The sequence below is a fragment of the Podarcis raffonei genome, chromosome 5 (assembly GCF_027172205.1).
Source record: "Podarcis raffonei isolate rPodRaf1 chromosome 5, rPodRaf1.pri, whole genome shotgun sequence".
Classification (NCBI taxonomy): Eukaryota; Metazoa; Chordata; class Lepidosauria; order Squamata; family Lacertidae; genus Podarcis; species Podarcis raffonei.
In genome coordinates this window covers 60,643,037-60,661,816 of record NC_070606.1, presented here as the reverse complement: position 1 = coordinate 60,661,816, position 18,780 = coordinate 60,643,037, and the positions used below count along the sequence as shown (strand labels likewise).

Sequence of the window (18,780 nt, the reverse complement as noted above, 5' to 3'; positions counted from 1 at the left end):
TAAATGTTCCTTAAAGGCCACTTCTAGGAATATATGTGCCAATGACTGCTGAAAGTGAATTAAGGAGACAGAATGGGTTCTTATGGTTTGCCAAGACTTTATGAGACTTCCGTAGGAGTGTGAACGTTCTTTAAGCATCTACCTCTCACTGTGCGAATATGGGTCTGCACAATGGTGTGACTTTATGCTAAATAGGGGGACACTGACACCCTCCTACTAGAAACTACCTTTTGATAAGGGAGAAAAACACGGGGGAGGAATCTGCTCCTACAAAGAACATCTCACCCACAGAAACCCCACCTGCACTGAAGTTATTTATGAAGTAGACTGCCCACAGAATTGAAATTAGCCTGCTTTTAAAAGAAAAATAAGTGGAATCACACATAAGGTGGCTGCAGTGGAACGGGTATAGTGTTCTTTTTTATTTAAATTAAATACAATGTTTACAAAAGAAACACAAAGTAAGAAACAAACAAGTCATTCACATCAGCACCAACTGGTCAAGTCAGCCTAAATCCAGAATCCGGTTCCAATCACACACACACACGTTTCTATTTCTGCAACACTGGATCTCTGTAGCTAACAGTTATCCACCTTCCCCATGTACGCAGTACCTAAGACAGTTACCAGCCAGTTTGCTATGGTTGGTACAGGTACAGATGGAGAAAAGTCAATTTCTGCAGATATCTAAAGGTTCATAATAAAAATTGAGTTTGTCCTATACTTTTTATCCACCAGGAAATGTAATAGTTTTTAAAAAACTTAAAATACTGTCAATATTAGATTTTTCCTTTTAAAACTTTTTAAAAATACTCCTCCAGCATAAATTTCATCTGATTTAAAAATTGTCAATCTCATGTTCCCACTTTGTTAGAACAAAGTTTGTTAAATCTTTGAAGGAAATAATTCTTCATTCCTTATTATCCTCCAATGCTGAAATTTTTATTTACAGTATCTTCATCTTTCTTTTGGGAAGCTCAGAGCAGCTTACACAAGTCCTTCAGAGAACCTTGCCTCCAAGTGAGCCCCACTTAGCATCATATACTCTTCAGCCATTCTCTGAACCAAAGTATGCTGAGGGACGATCACACATGAGAAAAAGCAGCTGAGATACACTTAGTAGGACTTTGCAGATAAAACCCTTAACACCTTTACAAGGTACTACTACTTACTACTTTTCAGATGAAGAAATCCAAAAGTAGGGGTGGAATTTGATCTGAGGTGCAGTCTGCACCCTTATTTGTGGAATGTTCAGTGACATTTCAGTGGAAAAAGAACTATAGAGTTGGAAGGGACCCCAATCTCCTCAATGCAGCATCCCAACTAAAGCATACATGACAGACAGCTCTCTAACTTCTGCTTTAAAAACCCCAAGGAAGCAGAGTCCACCATCTCTCGTGGAAGTCTGTTCCACTGTCGAATAAGTCTTACTATCAGAAAGTTCTTCCTGATGTTTAGTCAGAACCTTTCCTGTAATTTGAATTTATTGGTTCGGGTCCTAGACTCCAGAGCAGGAGAAAACAAGTTTGCTCCATCTTCCATGTTATAGCCCTTTAGATAATTGAAGATTGCTGTATCTCAGTCTCAGGAGACAAAACCTATAATTTCTTGCTACCCACACAAGCAGCCCAAGAAACACATTTTCACAGTGCTCATTTTTTGCCAGAACCCCAGGTGACATGAGGACGGACAAGCAAGGAACTGGGCCAAGGCATTATCACATGTGATTTCATATCACACTCCAACTGGAAAGCTGTAAATTACTAGTCCTCCTACTTGGACTTTGAGGCTAATTTTTCCTAAAGTGTCCTTATTTTTGAGTTGACAGGGTAGGGTCACTTTCTGCCTACCTCAAGATTCAAGGCAACTCTGAAACCATAGGCTTGAAGGTCGCTCTTCAACTGATCATAGTGGACATATTTTGAGCAACAAAAGTTGAGATAGTTGGATTCTTTGGTATGAGACATATTATAAAGATATAGTATGTCATTTTGCTCCATTTCCCATTAGCAATGCCTCTCACTAAGCTTTTACTGTCTCATTAGGGATACAAAAGTAGACGGCTACCTGAAATTAGAAGACTTGAGATGTATACTGTAAAGGCAATACATTATCCCATGACAATGGGTCCCTCTACCTCTCATAGGCATCCTTTATTTAGGCTTTAATTTTACAACTATTGACCCTGAGAGTAAGAACCATTGAACTTCATGGGACTTACTTCTGAGCAGAAATGTATAAAAATTGCACTCACAGGGTGTTTTAAAAAAGAAAAGAAACAATATTATTGTTATTTGATAACAAATAGGTATTATACATTTTTCCAGATGCTGGAAGAAGCTATAATTCTATTGTATTGCAGGGAAATGCTAAAAAGCAACTATGTTAGAACAGGCCTACACCAATTACTTGGACATGAAAGGTATCATTACTGAAATCTGTTAAACAGCCCCATATGCTGTGAAGCAATAAAGCAGAACAGAAATTATACTTGTCCCACATCAGATGCAGACAGGCAGAGTAATTATAACAAGATGCCCCCACAAAATACTTAATTTTTTTATACACTGGCTTTGTTTATTAAGGCTGTTGGTTAAAGTGTAATATATTAGGGAAGAACTCTTCAGTAGGACATAAGTTGCAACACTCCTAAAATTAAAGCCCACTTCCCAAGCTCCCATAGTTAATAAACAAGTGTGCATAAGTTCTATAACATAAAAGGACATTTAGCATCAGTGCAGCTTTGTATCCTCTGCGATTGTGGAGAGATTTCTTTTTCAGTAATCGTGTCCCAATTTGACTCCTCTAGGAAAGCCAGTCATAGTTAGTATAAAGGTAAGAGACAGGTATTATCGAGGTGAGTCATGAAAGGCGTGATTGTTTTATCATGAAAAGAGGAATGATACTAGTTTTTAATGACAATCCATAAAGATAAAATAGTTTCATTTACAAAGTTGTGCGTTATCAAGTGTCCCAAGTTCCCCCCTAACAACAGACAAGGGAAAGCAGACTGAAAGCTATAGAACTTTCTACTTCTAGTGTTTTCTTCAAGAAATAATACGTCAGAGTTTGTGACTGAGAGCTTTTTCCTTGACTGAGATCTAAAGCAGCCTGAGATCGTCCTCAATCACTTCCACACTGGCAAGGGTTTTGGGGAACGTAAGGGGCTGCATAGAAGAGGCTCAAAAGCTTCAGAATGAGGAGGAAGAGTGCCCATGTCACTTTGGGTCCCAACTCTTTCTTCACTAGATTGATGGCCAGAGGTCTTGTGGAGTAAAGAAAGACATCCATAAAGAGGCATGGCAAGTCACGTATGGCACAACTGTTAGCACTTACCCTCATGAGCTGAATACCAAATTCATGTGTGGTATGTGCATTTGATCAGCTCATCATGGGCTGGTGAGTTTTCAACAGGTCACCACAAGTCCAGATAGTGATGTACAGAGGTTCCTAGACTTGACTACAAACATCGCAGTCATGTGACGCAGAGTTTCCACTCTATACCCTCCACTAGGAGGAGACTATTTCTTAAACACACTTTCCCCCAAGAGGGCAGCCATTCTGATTCAGTCACTTCATAGCAAGCAATGCTATGTAATACAGCAATGCCAATATGGCTCTTGAAGATCTTGTTCTTCTTATAAAAAAAGACGTTCATGAGACAAGTAATTTACAAAATGTTAATGTCACCAGCAGAGTACCAGGTAGGCTGCCTGAGCTGCTCCCAGCTCCACTCAATGCCACTTTAAAAGGGAAGAAGAAATCAAATGGAAGCTTCCAATAGGCTCTGGGCTGACCGCGGGGTGGCTCTGGCCATTTAGTAGCATCCGTGAAGGCAACTGTGGTTGTCAAAGGCAACATGTTCACCATGTTGCCAATGGACTGGAAGAAAAACAAAACTATCATTTTAGAATGTACAGAGCCTTGCTTGGTTCCTACCTCACAGCAAATTGTTCCACAGGCCTCTTACACTAGTCCATCGTAATTCAGAGCTGTTCCCTGAACATGAAAGGGAAGCCTGAGACATTTGTCTTGGGCTTGCGACATGACATGTTTGTCCTTGCTGTCTCTCAAAATAGGAGACTGGGACTACTCTACAGCAAATGGAACTGAAAAGAAAAGTGATATCCATTTCTATAGCTATTATTTCCCACTACCAGCTCCCCTTTCACCTTACCACTGACAGCTGCAAACCTGTTCTTTGTGATGCACGAACAGGCATAGAAGTGAAGAACACGGAGCCTAGAGACCATCCCCCAACCCAGTGGACCTCCTGACACACAGCTATTAAAATTATTCTATCACCTGTTTAGCCTCCTCCTTCTGGCTGTGGACAGGAGCTGGAGGCTACACCTGGCATCCCTTATGAGCTCTACAGTGGCAATAGGTGGTATTGCACTACACAGAGAACTAGTCTCTTGAGTTGCAGCTCTCTCTGTCAATGTAGCAGATTAATCCTATACAACTCCTATAGTCTTCCCTCACACTCCAGTGGACAGGAGCAGGCTTCTTCACTGATCTCCTAATATTTCCTAAAATTCTGGTTAAGTAGTATGAGTTCTTATTTGTTACAATCATTTTTACTTTAGCTTGGAAAACAGTTAATAAGTAATAGTGAAATACAGTGGTACCTTGCTTTTCAAACGCCTTGGTTCCCAAACTTCAAAAACCCGGAAGTAAGTGTTCTGGTTTTTGAATGTTTTTCGGAAGCCAAACATCCAATGCGGCTGTCGGCGATTGATTCCAGGGTGCCTGCACCAATCAGAAGCTGCGCCTTGGTTTTCAAACATTTCGGAAGGCAAACAGACTTCCGGAACAGATTAAGTTTGGCACTCTTGTTTTTACTATTTATTTTGCATTTTTGTTTTTGAGGCTTTTTCAGTTAATTTGTTTTTGTGGCTGTGTGGAACACAGTTCAGCTACTGATTGACTGATTGTGTGACTGCAGAAATGGATAAAAATCCTTCATCCAAACAATGACTATCATCAGTGCAGGTAACAATTTTTTTTAAAAAAAAAATTTTATCATCTACAATACTGTCCTTTTTATTTCATAGTACAGTATGTTGATTATTGCTTTCGTTTTATGGATCAATGGTCTTGTTAGATAGTAAAATTAATGTTAAATTGCTGCTTTAGGGGTTGTTTTTAAAAGTCTGGAATAGATTAATCTGTTTTGCATTACTTTCAATGGGAAAGCGTGCCTTGGTTTTGAATGCTTTGGTTTTGGAATGGACTTCCTGAACGGATTAAGTCTGTGAACCAAGGTACCACTGTAATTCATTGGGCTCGTTCAGATTTCTTGCCAAACTATGGTTCAGCGAGGGGTGGGTGACCTCCAGTCTGCAGGCCGAATGTGACCCACCAGGCCTCCTCATTCAGCCCACCAGGTCACTTCCCCCCAAACATTTCAGTCAGTAGAGCATGAGACTCTTAATCTCAGGGCCGTGAGTTTGAGCCCCATGTTGGGCAAGATTCCTGCACTGCAGAGAGTTGGACTAGATCAGGGGTTGTCAACCTGGTCCCTACTGCCCACTAGTGGGAGTTTCAGGATTCTAGGTAGGTGGGTGGTAGTGTAAGGTTACCAGATTTTTTTCAATGACTCCGGGGACACATTTCAACTTCCTACTCAGTAGATGGATTTTGTCAGGGGACTGATTTGTAAATCCAGGGACTGTCCCCAGGAAATGGGGACGTCTGGTAACCTTACAGTAGGGGGTTCTAGGGCACAAGCTGAATCCTCCCTCCATTGAGCACTGGTGGGTGGTAAGGAAATTTTACCACCAAGAAAGATGCATTAGTGGGCAGTAGGTATAAAAAGGCTGACTACCCCTGGACTAGATGATCCTTGTAGTCCTTTCCAACTCTACAATTCTATGAGCTACTAGTACAGCTGATCCCTGCAGAAAGCAGGACTGAACTACCCAACGCAGAAGTTGATGCATGGGGTATTCAATCCTGCTTGGTCACCCTCTTGCTTTAGGTGGTCCTGCCCAATTGTCAAAGTTGGGCTGCGGAGTGGGGAGGGAGAGAAAGATCTGGCCCCTGGTTTAGCCTTATGTGTACAAACAACATTAAGTCTTGGGCTCCCCTTTCTCCTCTGGCATGTGTCAGAGAAGATTATAGGAAGCATCTGCTTCTAGTTTTTAACTAAGCAAGTTCCTGAAATAGGGCAACTCTGGTGGGTTCAAACACTAGGTAGTGAACAAATCAGGATAATAAACCACTGTTTGATCCTAGCTTGTTGAACTACTCAGAGTTTAAACAAACCAGAATTCACTGAGTTAAGATGCAACAGTGAGCTCTGGTTAGTTTAAAACCGAATGTAGCTTTCAATCTTCTCTGATGCACAAAAAAGGTCAAATGTGCGAACTCACTATAGCTCATATACTTTGCATTACATTTGAAATGGTCCAAAGAAACAGAAAACAGCCCTAAGACATTATTTGTGACAGACCTTCAGAGATTTGCAGAGATAATGGTATCGTGCTCCCAATATTTGAGCTTGCGGATTAGACAGGAGGCCTATGTGGGCCCATATCACTTGGATCTTCAGGGAAGTGGGAACCATACAATGCCCATCCTAGAAAGAAAAGGGGGAAATTCTAAATTCAATAAGCGTACTCCCAAAGAGCTGTATTCCTGCTGAGTAATCAGCAGTGCAAAGGGGAAGGCTCAGAATTACTGCTAAATTTGTGCTCAAATACGGAGCAAAACATGATGGCTCTACTCTGCCTCCACAGTTGGAGGCAGTATGCTTCTGAACACCAGTTGCTGGAAACCACAGGAGAAGAGAGTGCCCTTGTGCTGGAATCCTGCTTGCATGTCCCAGGGAGGACCTTACGGTCTTCAAACAAAAACATCTTGGAGGTCCTGGGCCACAGGGAGCTTAGGCTGGCCTCAACCAGAGCCAGGGCTTTTTCGGCTGCGGCCCCAATCTGGTGGAACGCTCTGTCACAAGAGACTAGGGCCCTGCAGGACTTGACATCTTTCCGCAGGGCCTGCAAGACAGAGTTGTTCCACCAGGCCTTTGGCTAAGGCACAGTCTGACCCCCTCCTTTGGCAATCCTCACAGAACTCTAGCCCAATGGTTGCCATTAATTTGATTTTGAATTGATTTTAGAATGAATTGATTTTAGAATGCTGTGCTACTTTTATTGTTGTTACCTGCTCTGAGCCCGGCTTTGGATGGGGAGGGCGGGATATAAATAAAAATTTTATTATTATTATCTGATTGGCCACTGTAAGAACAGGATGCTGGACTAGATGGGTCATTGTCCTGATCTAACAGGCTCTTTTGTGTTCTTATGAAGAGAGTGACATCTCAGAGGTAGTCAGAATTGCATGGGGATGCAGAATATGATGTTTCTACAGCTACCTCTCCTTTCATTGGGAGGAACAAAAGGAGACAAAAGACTTATGGCCCAGTTGAAGGAAGTTCTATGTGAATACAGTAGGGACCTGTGAATGTGCCACTGGTCTTGGCAAAACACAATGTGCTCCAGCTTGACACGGTTAGAGGGAAGTTTCTTCTATAGGGTAGATGGTTGCCCTTTCATCCTTCAGGTGCTGTGGCAAAGCTTACAATAGGATGTCAGATACAAAGCTAGCTACTCTGTCTCTCTGCATATTACCTGTATTTTGCACCCCTGGGTGAAGATGTTGGTCCACTCTCCTGGACGGCTTGGGTCAGCATTGCCAGTTATGGCCAAACCGCCTAAGTTGTATGCTCCCTCAAAGGCTTGGTATAGTGTTTCTTGGAAATGGCTACAGTTTGCTTCCTCTAGCTTGAAGGGTACACTGGAAATCAGACAAAACAGGGAGCATCCATTGGTCTCATGTCAGTGAAACTTAACTACTATTCAGAAACACATTACCTTTACATTACTTCTCAGGAATTACTGAACTAGAACATGTCTAAATCAGTTCTTCAATGGAGGTACATTTGGTGAGAAGTTAAAATTATCCCTTGCCAAGTTTCTTAGTTTATGTGCTAAGCAGTGAACAGTCAGCTCTGATTTACAAAATTTGGCTGTCTATACAAGTCTGTACAAAGAGTGTAAACATTCAAGAGAATATGAGGAATATTACCTGAACTGGCAACTTGTCCTCACATTCTCTCTAAACTGTACTTTATACCTTTCAGTTGCTGAGCACTGACCATCAACTTGATTCCGTAAAATGGTTATCTGAGGAGAGAGGTGTCAGGAAACTAAACTAGAATACAATGGAAACCAGAGAAACTGTCTTCGGTCTTGTGGACAGAAAGCAACTCCAAGTGTGTACATATGTACACAACTCCAGTATGGTGTGTACATATGTACACAATCATTTGTTTACATTTTAACTCATTCTCAGGTTTGGAGATTATCAACTACTGATAAATAATCTGAAATATTTTAAGACAAATGGTTTTAATTTAATAAAATGCTAAATGATTACTATTTTAGCCTAAATGATGAAAAGGCAGCCAAACATGAACACCTCAACACTTTTGCCAATTCTCCAAAAAAAATATTTTTTCCCCAGTTGTGGGGCTGATTAAGTGCAGCACATGAACAGCAAAGAGAATGCATTCCCAGTTGTTCCGTCTTGGGTATTATAGTGGGACATATAAAATACCACCTCATCTCCAAGAACCATTCACAGGCTGTTTATAACCCATAATTGGCTCATGGCAACATCTTAACTGAACAGCTGGGCTCATCCACATGTTCTTTCTATTGGATCCAAAAACTTAGAAACAAAAGGATATTGCATAGACCTGAAAACAATTGAAAAGCCAGGTGCAGGAATAAACAAAGAAGTATATAATTGCATATACACATTATCACATCAGCCTACAGCTTTTTAAGAAAATCTGAGGCCAGCGGATCAAGTAATACATTGCAGATAGCTCTGCAGGATGCTCTCATTTGTAGTTAAAAGTGCGAGGTGGTTACTAATACCAAGAGCATTAATTCTGGGCCTTGGTTCTCACAGGGCATTCACATACGTATTAATATATGCAGTGATATGAAGAACGGTGGGTGAGGTCAAAATCCTCTATACAGTTCTACAATCATCTAAGACCTAAGGCTACACTCCTGATACTAGATCAAACACAGTGCCAGAAAGGATACATGCTGCTGGGTGCCATTATACAGAACTATCAGCGGTGCTCCTATAATATATCCAGGGTTCCCACTTCTCTGTTTGGTGAGAGAAGCGCTCCTGCTCTGCAAAAGACAAAATAAATTACATCAACCTTATTATACCATCATCTCTACATACTCTGAAATACAATAATTAGTAAGGGACAAAATTCAAACCTGGCCTAATGGTTAGGATTGACATGCCAAAGAAGTGGGAGCTGAGCCCACTCATGCCAGACGAAGGGGGCCTTGTTTTGTCGTTACACATACTAAAATCCTATAATAGTGCATTGAAGTACCATACATGAATCCACTGATCCAACACCGCAGTGATGGATTATAGATAATCTTGGGGCACTGTCAGACATGTGAATGAAATGGAAATAAAAAAAGAACACTGGCTAATACACCAGGCAGGAATCCTTGCATGATGCAGCTGCTCCCATGTGATGTTATAAGGCAACAAGAAATGTAAGCAGCAATTTGCAGGACAACAGTGGAAGCAGTTTTGCAGAGATTTGCAAGAAGTCTCTTCCCTAGTGAAAAGCAAGAGAAGAAATTATGTTGCCATCATGTTCTGCTTTAGTCATGATTACGTCAAAGTTAATAGATGAGCAACTTGTAGCATTATTTCCTTTTATATGTGTGTGTGATTTATAGAAAGGCTACATGTCTTTTAGACAAGGAATAAGTATGCGAAGTCAGCATCTGTGGAAGATCTTTCATTCTCTAAGCAATTGGAGAATTACTGACATAGGCAGAAGAGCAAAAGTGGCAAGGAAAGGCAAAGAATGAGGATGATTAGTTTGTGTTTGATGCAGAGGGAAAGAGAAGAGTATAGTTTGCCCAGAAATTCATACTCTTATCTCCTCTGCACTGTCTTCATGACTCTTATCAGTCACATGGACTCAGACTATGGGCATATCTACCACGGCACTCTACTCTCCAAAATAAAGTCACCAGGCAGACATAGCAATTTTTTTTTACCAGTATACACAAATAACTGGTATTACAGGAAGTGAGTTCATGAGACTAATACCATTGTAAGCAATTGGTTGCCTATTCATCTGCTTTACTCTATTGTTTATGTGATTGCTTCACAGGTACACAAAGTGAGAGACAAATTTAGCAGATGGAAGGAGAAAAAAACCAATTTAAATACTTTCTAGTCTGTTTACCACTCCATCATCACAGCTTGTGTAAGAGCTGATCAGAATCTAAGATTACAGGCAAAGCTAAAAGTGTACTAGACGAAGTGCACAGATTCTGTGCAGTTTGAATACTAAAAACTCAGAATCTTCTTAGAACTGCTGGTGTTAACCAACTAGACAAAAGAAGTTTCCAAAACATTGTACCCTTCCCCTTTCAATGCATGCAAGGCCTATCTCCATTTAGAAATGTTTGGCATGCCATTTCAAAGCACTGATAGCTTCCTTTCCCTAGCTCCAAAATTAATTTGCATCACTTTGATAAACAGGATGGAGACTTCTCCAACTTGCTGTCAGACCTAGAAAATGCTTCTTCAGTGCAGCAGCCTGAGACTTTGACAGCCTTGAGAAGAACCTAGACTTCTATGCCATCACAATTGTTTTGCAACACAAAATCAATCCTTTCTTTGATCGCATACGGCCAAGAAATAAATATGGAGCCACACTTGCAAGCCCGTTTTGTGTTTCAGAGTAGCCATCTCACTTCCACAACAGCACCACCATTGAGGCCCATGTCAGTAGAATACTGATTCTGGGTTCCATTCTCATTGAGCTCATAACACAGCAAAGGATCCAGCTGCACACAATGGCCCCAGCCCAACCCTTTCCCCCACAGTCCAAGAATGCATATAAGAACAAACACTGACCCCAAAATGAAGAGAAAAGCGCTGCTGCAGTGTGGCTCTTGGATTCCCAGATATACTGGCAACTTTGAACTGAACGGATACTTTCTGAATTCCATGAATCCCATTGAACTCCACCTCATAGCTCACCTAAAAGTATGACATACATGTCAGAGAGAGACAAGGTATGAATTTAGGCCTCCGGTCACCTCCCCACACCTCTACTAATAAGGACAGCACTTGAAGAACTAATGATACCTCAGAAACAACATTGTGGCACGTGCTACCACTTAGTGAAGGAGATGCAGGCTCTGAAACAGGGGTGATGTTGACCTGGAGACACGAAAGATATTTTCAGTTCTCATATCATATTTATCTTCACCCACATAATCTATCCACAGTCATCTTAGACTAGGGGCATTCGAAACTTCCAACCCACTTCACAAAAAATAATCCTCACAACTATTCTGCTACTTGCAGCGGGAAACTTAAGCATTCCCTTGAGACCATATACAAATAAACTAACATCTTTACAACACTCATTTCTTTGTGTATAGCTAGATCCACAATTCCCAGTCCATTTTCTAGACTATGTTTCAAAATTATCACTAGGCAAAAACAAACTAAAATCTCACCTGTATGGGTTGGAAAATAGTCATGTTGACTGGGACCTGAAAAATGAAAAGCCAGCTATACTTTAGTGTCTGCACAAGATAATGATTTACAAACCTTTGATCCCAATCTTACAGTCTTGTCTTCTTTGCAGTGTTCTTTTATCTACTGGGGATGAGGCATTATTTAGGAATAGGCAAGAAAAAGGTTTATTGATCCAAGAAATTTTGAACTCTGCTGGTTCTTCTTCAGGGAAATTCAGAGAACAGTAATTCAAAATTCAGATGTGCTACCTCATCTATTTTTTACCATAAGAAATAAAAAAGGTACCACATCTGAATTTCCCTGAAGTAGAGTTAAAAATGTGTTGGATCAATAACCTCTTTCTTCTAAATCCCATTGTTTTGCTTTTGTTTCCAGTTGCTTTTTTTTAAGGTGGGGGTTCTTATTTTTGCTAGACATTATTTAGGAAAAATCTCTTAATTTGTAGGCCCCAAATACTCTTTATGCCTGTAGTAGGCCAACAGAAATATCAATTGTTTCCCCAATATTTCAAGGTATTCAACAATAAAAAGAAATATTTTAAAACCTATTCTTCATTTGGCAAGGAAGCAGAAGACTCAAATGTGCTTAGGAAATGTGGAAACATACTTGAATTAGGAAAGATAACCAATACTATACCAAAATAGCAAAATAAAAAGAGTTACCTTCAGCACACTGAAGCCACGGTAGTATGAAGCTGCATCCAGTGCAGGGTCAGTGGTGCAGCTGCTTGTTAAGTCAGGAAGGATCCGAATGCAGCTTGTGTTTTTGCTCTCCAAGAAACCTAAGTAATTAACAAGTCACATAAGCAGGTAGGGACACGCAGTAAATGTCATCCTAATGCACAGGAATCCACAAATGCAGTCAACTGGGCAATCCAACCTGTAACATGCCATGGTGTGTGTATGTCTTAAATTCAGAACTCCCAACAGCCAGGCTTCAACATCTTATTACCTGGCTGTGCCACCAACACACTGTATTAACTGCAAGTCTGACAGACTGAGCACTGTACTTCCAAGGCATTGCCTGGGTTGCAGGGCCAAGCCTAGTTAAGTACTCAGTCAGTGGATCACAAGCACAAATTCCTGTCCACTGAGACCTATAAAGCCCTAGCCTAACCTGTTCATCAGCAACTCAGGCCAGAGCAACTTGCCTCAGCAAAGAAGACCTCAACTAGCTACACTTTTGCTGTATCCTGGTTTGGCCCACTGCCTGGGATTATGCTGCCAGACTTTGGCCCTTTAGTCACTGCCTCTGGAACCCATCTTGCCCATCTTAGACTGTACTACCTGCTTCTTTACCACAGGAGAGATAAGTATTTTAAATGCTGCTGGCAATACTGAAAGGCTCTTTCAAAATAATATTAAGTTGCATATTATATTGGAAAGCAGATCATATCACAGGTTGAAACAAAAATGTTGTTATGCACTGTGCACTCTATTGTTAACTCCCTCTCTACCACCACCACCCCACTTGTCTGGCAGCAAAAAATATAAAGGAACTCCTTTATATTTGCCATTGTACAGCAGGAAGCCAAAAAACTCATTAGCTGCTAAAAACAATTACTCAGCACTAAACTCCAACAAAGTTTGTGGAGCTCAACTAACAGATGTCAGGACTTTGCTGAAGTTCCCATGCTCACCAGCAGGATTCTCATCAATGCAAAGTTGGCTGGTTCCAATGCCCACTGGTTGTTTGAGTATACTTAATACAGATGATGCAGCAAAGTAAGTCTGTATAGGATCTCCCACCTGAAATGAAAACAGGGGGTGCTGTTCAACTAAGTTTCATTCAGAGTAGACCCACTGAAATGAATGAACCTAACTTAGAGTAGACCTACGGGCATTAATCAACATAACTAAGTAAAGCTTAGTTGACAAAGAAGTATTTTATTATTTATACCCCACCCATCTGGCTGGGTTGTCCCAGTCACTCTGTGCCGCTTACAACACATATAATAACAAAATGAAACATTTAAAACTACCTGAAATAATACCACCCAGAGCTGAAAAGGAATCACTCAGAGCAAAGCACACACAAGAGAGGTCCATAATCATCTATTCTACTGCATAAGGAAGAGTATTTAAATACAGTGGTACCTTGGGTTATAAACGCTTCGGGTTACAAACTCCGCTAACTCGGAAGCAGTTGCTCCAGGTTGCGAAATTTGCCCCAGGATGAGAACAGAAATTGTGCGGTGGCAGCATGGCAACAGTGGAAAGCCCCATTAGCTGAAGTGGTACCTCAGGTTAAGAACAGTTTCGGGTTAAGAACTGACCTCTGGAACAAATTAAGTTCATAACCCAAGGTACCACTGTAAACTTAGGAACACAGGAAGCTGCCTTATACTGAATGAGACATCTGGTCCAGCTAGTTCAGTATTGTCTATGTAGACAGTTTCAGGAAGGAGCCTCTCCCAGCCCTAACCGGATATGCTGAGAATTGAGCCTGGAACCTTCTTGTAAGTTTCTAGGAAGGCTGCATCCATAGAGGAAGTATGGAGATTGAAAAGGAAAACTTAACCCTGACCTCTTCTGTCTAGATATTCTGCCTAGATTTTCTAGAAGAAGCCTTCTCACCACGAAAACCTCAAGAGAAAATCCTTGATAACTAGAGGCTAACTCACCCGGTAAAAGGCAGATGGTGATGACAGAACTTGATCAGGCAAGTTGAAAGAAGACCCTCCATATTGCGCTGAAAGTGCTGGAAAGTTGACTTTTGTAACCACCTGTGGCTGCTGTAAATAGTTCAGCTTTGCTATATGTAGAATTGGGGGGGGGGCAGAAGGGATACATGCAACTGAAACATCACAGTGTTAAAATTAATTCTCATTCCTCTTTGCAAATCTGAACTCCTTTTAGAGGGAAAAATTTTATAAGGCAAGCTATAGGACTTTATGCTTGTTAAAAGTTTTTTTTCTCCACTCTCTGTTAGAGGGCACAAAAATACTGAATGACTGCAATCTCAACAAATGTCAGGATTAGAGGTTTTATTATCCTAGTACAATATTTTCTTGCTCTGCTACTACAAGATGCTCCCTTTTACACATTGCACTGGATGTACAATGCACAAACACTGGGGAGCTCTGCTCCTCAGAATAATGAAAAAAAATAATGCAAAAGGCTCTTGGGAAGTAGATAAATGAAGACAGCACCTTGTGTCACACTCCGTGGAACATCAAAGAGCGTACAAAATCGCAACTTTGATATTAGTAAGGGAATTGTAGACAGTTCAGAAACAAAGTGGGTAGAGTTGGCAACAGGATGTCACCAGCTTTTATGAAGCAAACCTCTTTCCTTGCTCTAAAAGGAAAATATATATAAATGAACAGTTCATTATCTGCCCTGTATAAATGCAAATTAGTTTGTACAATCTGCACTTCTATTTTTAAAATCAGCTTCAGAGAAGAACCTTGACCAAACAGAATAGCAACCTAGATACTGATCTATACTTACGATCATTTAGCTCCACACAGAACAGCAATACACATCCACCAGGACCAGGAAGGACATCAGTACGGTAAGGGGTGTTATTTTGGAAAATTGTGGATTTTTCCAAGCACACCTGACTCACAGCCCTAATAAGAAAACAAAAGCACACAAAACCACACCACAGGAGTGTTATTTAAGCAAACACAACTCAATAATATATTTCCTGAAGCACTTGCCTATTCTGTGATTGGGTGACCTAGCAATCTGTCACTCAAAACCACCCGAATATAAGACCCTGTGCATATTGATATGGTCCCTGCATTAGTTTGTCATCCATCATGTAACCAACTTGAGAGGCTAACAACATCAGAAGTCACCATAAGGGTAAATTTTACTATGTTAAGTTTGCCTAGTATAGGATTAGTTAGACCATTATTTTGCTTTAGTATTTTATTTTTGTTGTGATTGTGTATACTTGCTCCCCCCCTCTTAAAAATAATTCCTTTAAAATGAACTGCCTAATTAGGTTTTTAAGCAATACTAGTTTCTGGACACACTCACAGTTTGCCTCCCCCCCCCTGATCATTTGATCTATGCTACTGGTTTGAAGTGCTTGGGAGCACTGGCGGAGGAAGAGGAGTGCAGGGGGAGTGCACCGCCCCTGGCAGAGCGATCCCAGTGGGGTGCCATCGCGACTGCCGACCCACCCGCACTGGGTGTCATGCCCCCAGGATGCGCACCACGCCCCTACAGGAGGCGTGCCACACCCCTGGGACACATGCCAGCCCTGCCCCTGCCTGCTCTCTGCCCCCTGGTGCCGGAGCATGAAGCTCTGCCACTGCTTGGGAGGTCAAGCAGGGTGACTGGTTGAAGCTGTCAGGCATGAGACTTGGAATCTGGCTGGCAGTATCCCTGCTTATAGGCAACTATAAGCAATCCTGTACTCTGTTGACCAAGTGAGCTGGGTGCTACCATCATTGACAAATAATATCTATCTTGAATGGTGATGGAACTTCAACACTCATGCAGAGGTCTTTCCTAGCCCAGCTACCTGAGATTTTGTTACCCAGAGATACCATGGCTTCAATTTGAAACATGCAACACATGTGCTTTACTTCTAAACTACAAGCCTGCCCACAACATTTGTAAAAGAAAAGCAAAGGCAGCAATATTAGTAGCTCAAAAAAAGATGCCTTTTCCCTACCCAAATCTTTATAGGACACAAGATAAAGGGGTACTCTCACTTAACCTTTCCCTGTAACTCTGCTTGCAAGTTGTCTACAAACAAGTTGGACATACTCATGCCTTTTTCTTAGACAACACTTAGAGACCTTCAGGGCAGAACATACTAAAACTTACATTCTTACTCTTTCACTAATGTGTTTCTTGCTCCTGTTGGAATTCTCCAGCATAGGTGTGCAAATCTCCTATCCACCCAAACGGTACTCATGGATCTGACCACTGCCACCACCAAGCACCCTGGCTGAATGAAGCTAGCAGACTCACTCAGATCCCAGCCCACCCCTATGTCTTAACACACTGTGGAGAGAAAATTGTGCCCATGCGTTTCACCTGGTGCTGCCTGGAAGACAAAAAGAGAAGGGACATTCAGGGCCCCCCGTGCTACAATCTGAGCCACAGCTTGAATCACAGCAGCAGTTGAGGTCGCAGAAGCCTGGGTGCAGATCACAGGGGCAGATGGACGAAGAAGCGCCTGTGGGGGACAGAGAAAGAGTTAGAACTGAAGGCGGCAAGGAGAGGCTGTGAACTGAGAAACGGTCTCGGTGAAGCATCGCCTAAACGGGGTGGGCGGGGCGGAGGGTTATTCACATATTGCCTTTAGGGCACCCGATGCCCCGGACCACCCTCAGCCTCTCCCTCCCTCACCAGCTCTGGGTTCGAGTCTTTCTTTCCTCTCGACTTCGGCCGCCTCACTGATGGGCGCCTCACTGGGGCTCGTCTCATTCGTGGGCGCTTCCTCTGCTTCCAGAGTGCTGTTTGCATCCTGGGGCTTCGCCTTCCCCGACGCCACGACCGACAACAGGAGCAGCAACGAGAGCATCGGCTGTGTGGCGGCCATAGCGGACGCATCGCCCCGTTGCTAAGAAACGGCAGTCGCACGTTCATGACGTATAGGCGCAAAAGAAGTACGTCAGCCTCAGCCGCTTCTGTGTATCCGTAAAACTATAGAAGTAGGAAGTGAGAGGAGTGAAAGCGCAGTTTGTAGATAATTCTTTGCTGAATTTTACTGTAGCTGTGATTGGGAAACAGCAAACAAAAAGCAGCAACAAACGAAATTAGCGCCAGACAGCAATTAATTCTCTAGCTCAGGTGTAACCTATGAATATATGTTTTTTTAAAAGTTTTTTTTGCAAATATTAAAAAATAGCCGATTTGTTTCCCTTATTGGAATATATTAACAGGGAGGGATCCCTCCAGCTTCTCACTCTTTGGTAGTGATTAGGATATTTAAATAGCGCCTGATATTTAGTGAATCAAGATTGTATAAAATATTTATTGAGATTTTACAAAAACATAAATTTACAAAATACACAAAAAAGAAGAAAAAACATACAAAAATACATAAAAAATAAAAAAATAAAAATAAAAATACAAAGTACAAAAAACAAATAGATACAAAAGAGTTAAAAACAAACCCATTTTTTGTAACTTTAAACTCATTAGCTTGTTTCCTTGACTTCCTCACACCTCCCCTTTTTGTATTCCCATTTAAATAATCAAATCAGCAAATCCTTACCCTCTTTCATTTATCTTAACTCTATATCTTAACATATTATAGCTCTATATTTTCATCCATTATCAACTCATTTTTGCATATTCTCATTAACTTTGTTGCTAGTGCCTCTTATTTTCAATCCAACATCATTTTTAACATTCATTAATTTTACAGTGTTTCTGAAGATAGTCTTTAAATTTCTTCCAATCTTCTTCCACCAACTCTTCTCCCAGGTCTTGGATTCTGCCAGTCATTTCCGCTAATTCCATATAGTCCATCACCTTCATCTGCCACTCTTCCAGGGTGGGTAAATCTTGTGTCTTCCAATACTTTGCAATGAGTATTCTTGCTGCTGTTGTAGCATACATGAAGAAAGTTCTATCCTTCTTTGGCACCAATTGGCCGACTATGCCCAGGAGAAAGGCCTCTGGTTTCTTCAGGAAGGTATATTTAAATACCTTTTTCATTTCATTATAGATCATCTCCCAGAAAGCCTTAATCTTTGGGCACGTCCACCAAAGGTGAAAGAATGTACCTTCATTTTCTTTACATTTCCAACATTTGTTATCGGGCAAATGATATATTTTTGCAAGCTTGACTGGTGTCATGTACCACCTGTATATCATTTTCATAATATTCTCTCTTAAGGCATTACATGCCGTAAATTTCATACCGGTGGTCCACAACTGTTCCCAGTCCGCAAACATAATGTTATGACCAATATCTTGTGCCCATTTAATCATTGCAGATTTAACCGTTTCATCCTGCGTATTCCATTTCAACAGCAAGTTATACATTCTTGAAAGTATCTTAGTTTTGGGATCTAACAATTCTGTTTCCAATTTTGATTTTTCCACCTGGAAGCAAATTTTTTTGTCCAAATTATAGGCCTCTCTTATTTGATAATAATGAAGCCAATCTTGCACTTTATCTTTTAATTTCTCAAAACTCTGCAATTTCAATTTATCTCCTTCTTCTTCCAGTATTTCCCAA

The 18,780-nt window shown here is 41.2% G+C and overlaps 1 protein-coding gene across 6 annotated transcripts; it reads right to left on the bottom strand.

The window, feature by feature from the left end:
* Nucleotides 1–791: 791 nt before the first annotated feature.
* TCTN3 (tectonic family member 3) lies at nucleotides 792–17,173 on the bottom strand. Of its 6 annotated transcripts, none has more exons than XM_053389565.1 (14): nucleotides 16,938–17,173; nucleotides 16,623–16,764; nucleotides 15,075–15,196; nucleotides 14,246–14,376; nucleotides 13,262–13,370; nucleotides 12,285–12,403; nucleotides 11,695–11,742; nucleotides 11,224–11,298; nucleotides 10,990–11,115; nucleotides 9,123–9,218; nucleotides 8,140–8,189; nucleotides 7,635–7,800; nucleotides 6,458–6,583; nucleotides 792–3,882 (listed from the first exon to the last, which is right to left on the bottom strand). In XM_053389565.1, the coding sequence occupies exons 1-14, from the start codon at nucleotides 17,128–17,130 to the stop codon at nucleotides 3,655–3,657; spliced, it is 1,731 nt and encodes a 576-aa protein (XP_053245540.1). In that variant the 5' UTR covers nucleotides 17,131–17,173; the 3' UTR covers nucleotides 792–3,654. The 6 variants fall into 6 exon arrangements, with proteins under 6 accessions (XP_053245540.1, XP_053245538.1, XP_053245539.1 ...); XM_053389563.1 differs by having other exon boundaries at nucleotides 8,092–8,189; nucleotides 16,938–17,172; XM_053389564.1 differs by lacking the exon at nucleotides 11,695–11,742 and adding an exon at nucleotides 11,601–11,636 and having other exon boundaries at nucleotides 8,092–8,189; nucleotides 16,938–17,172.
* Nucleotides 17,174–18,780: the final 1,607 nt, after the last annotated feature.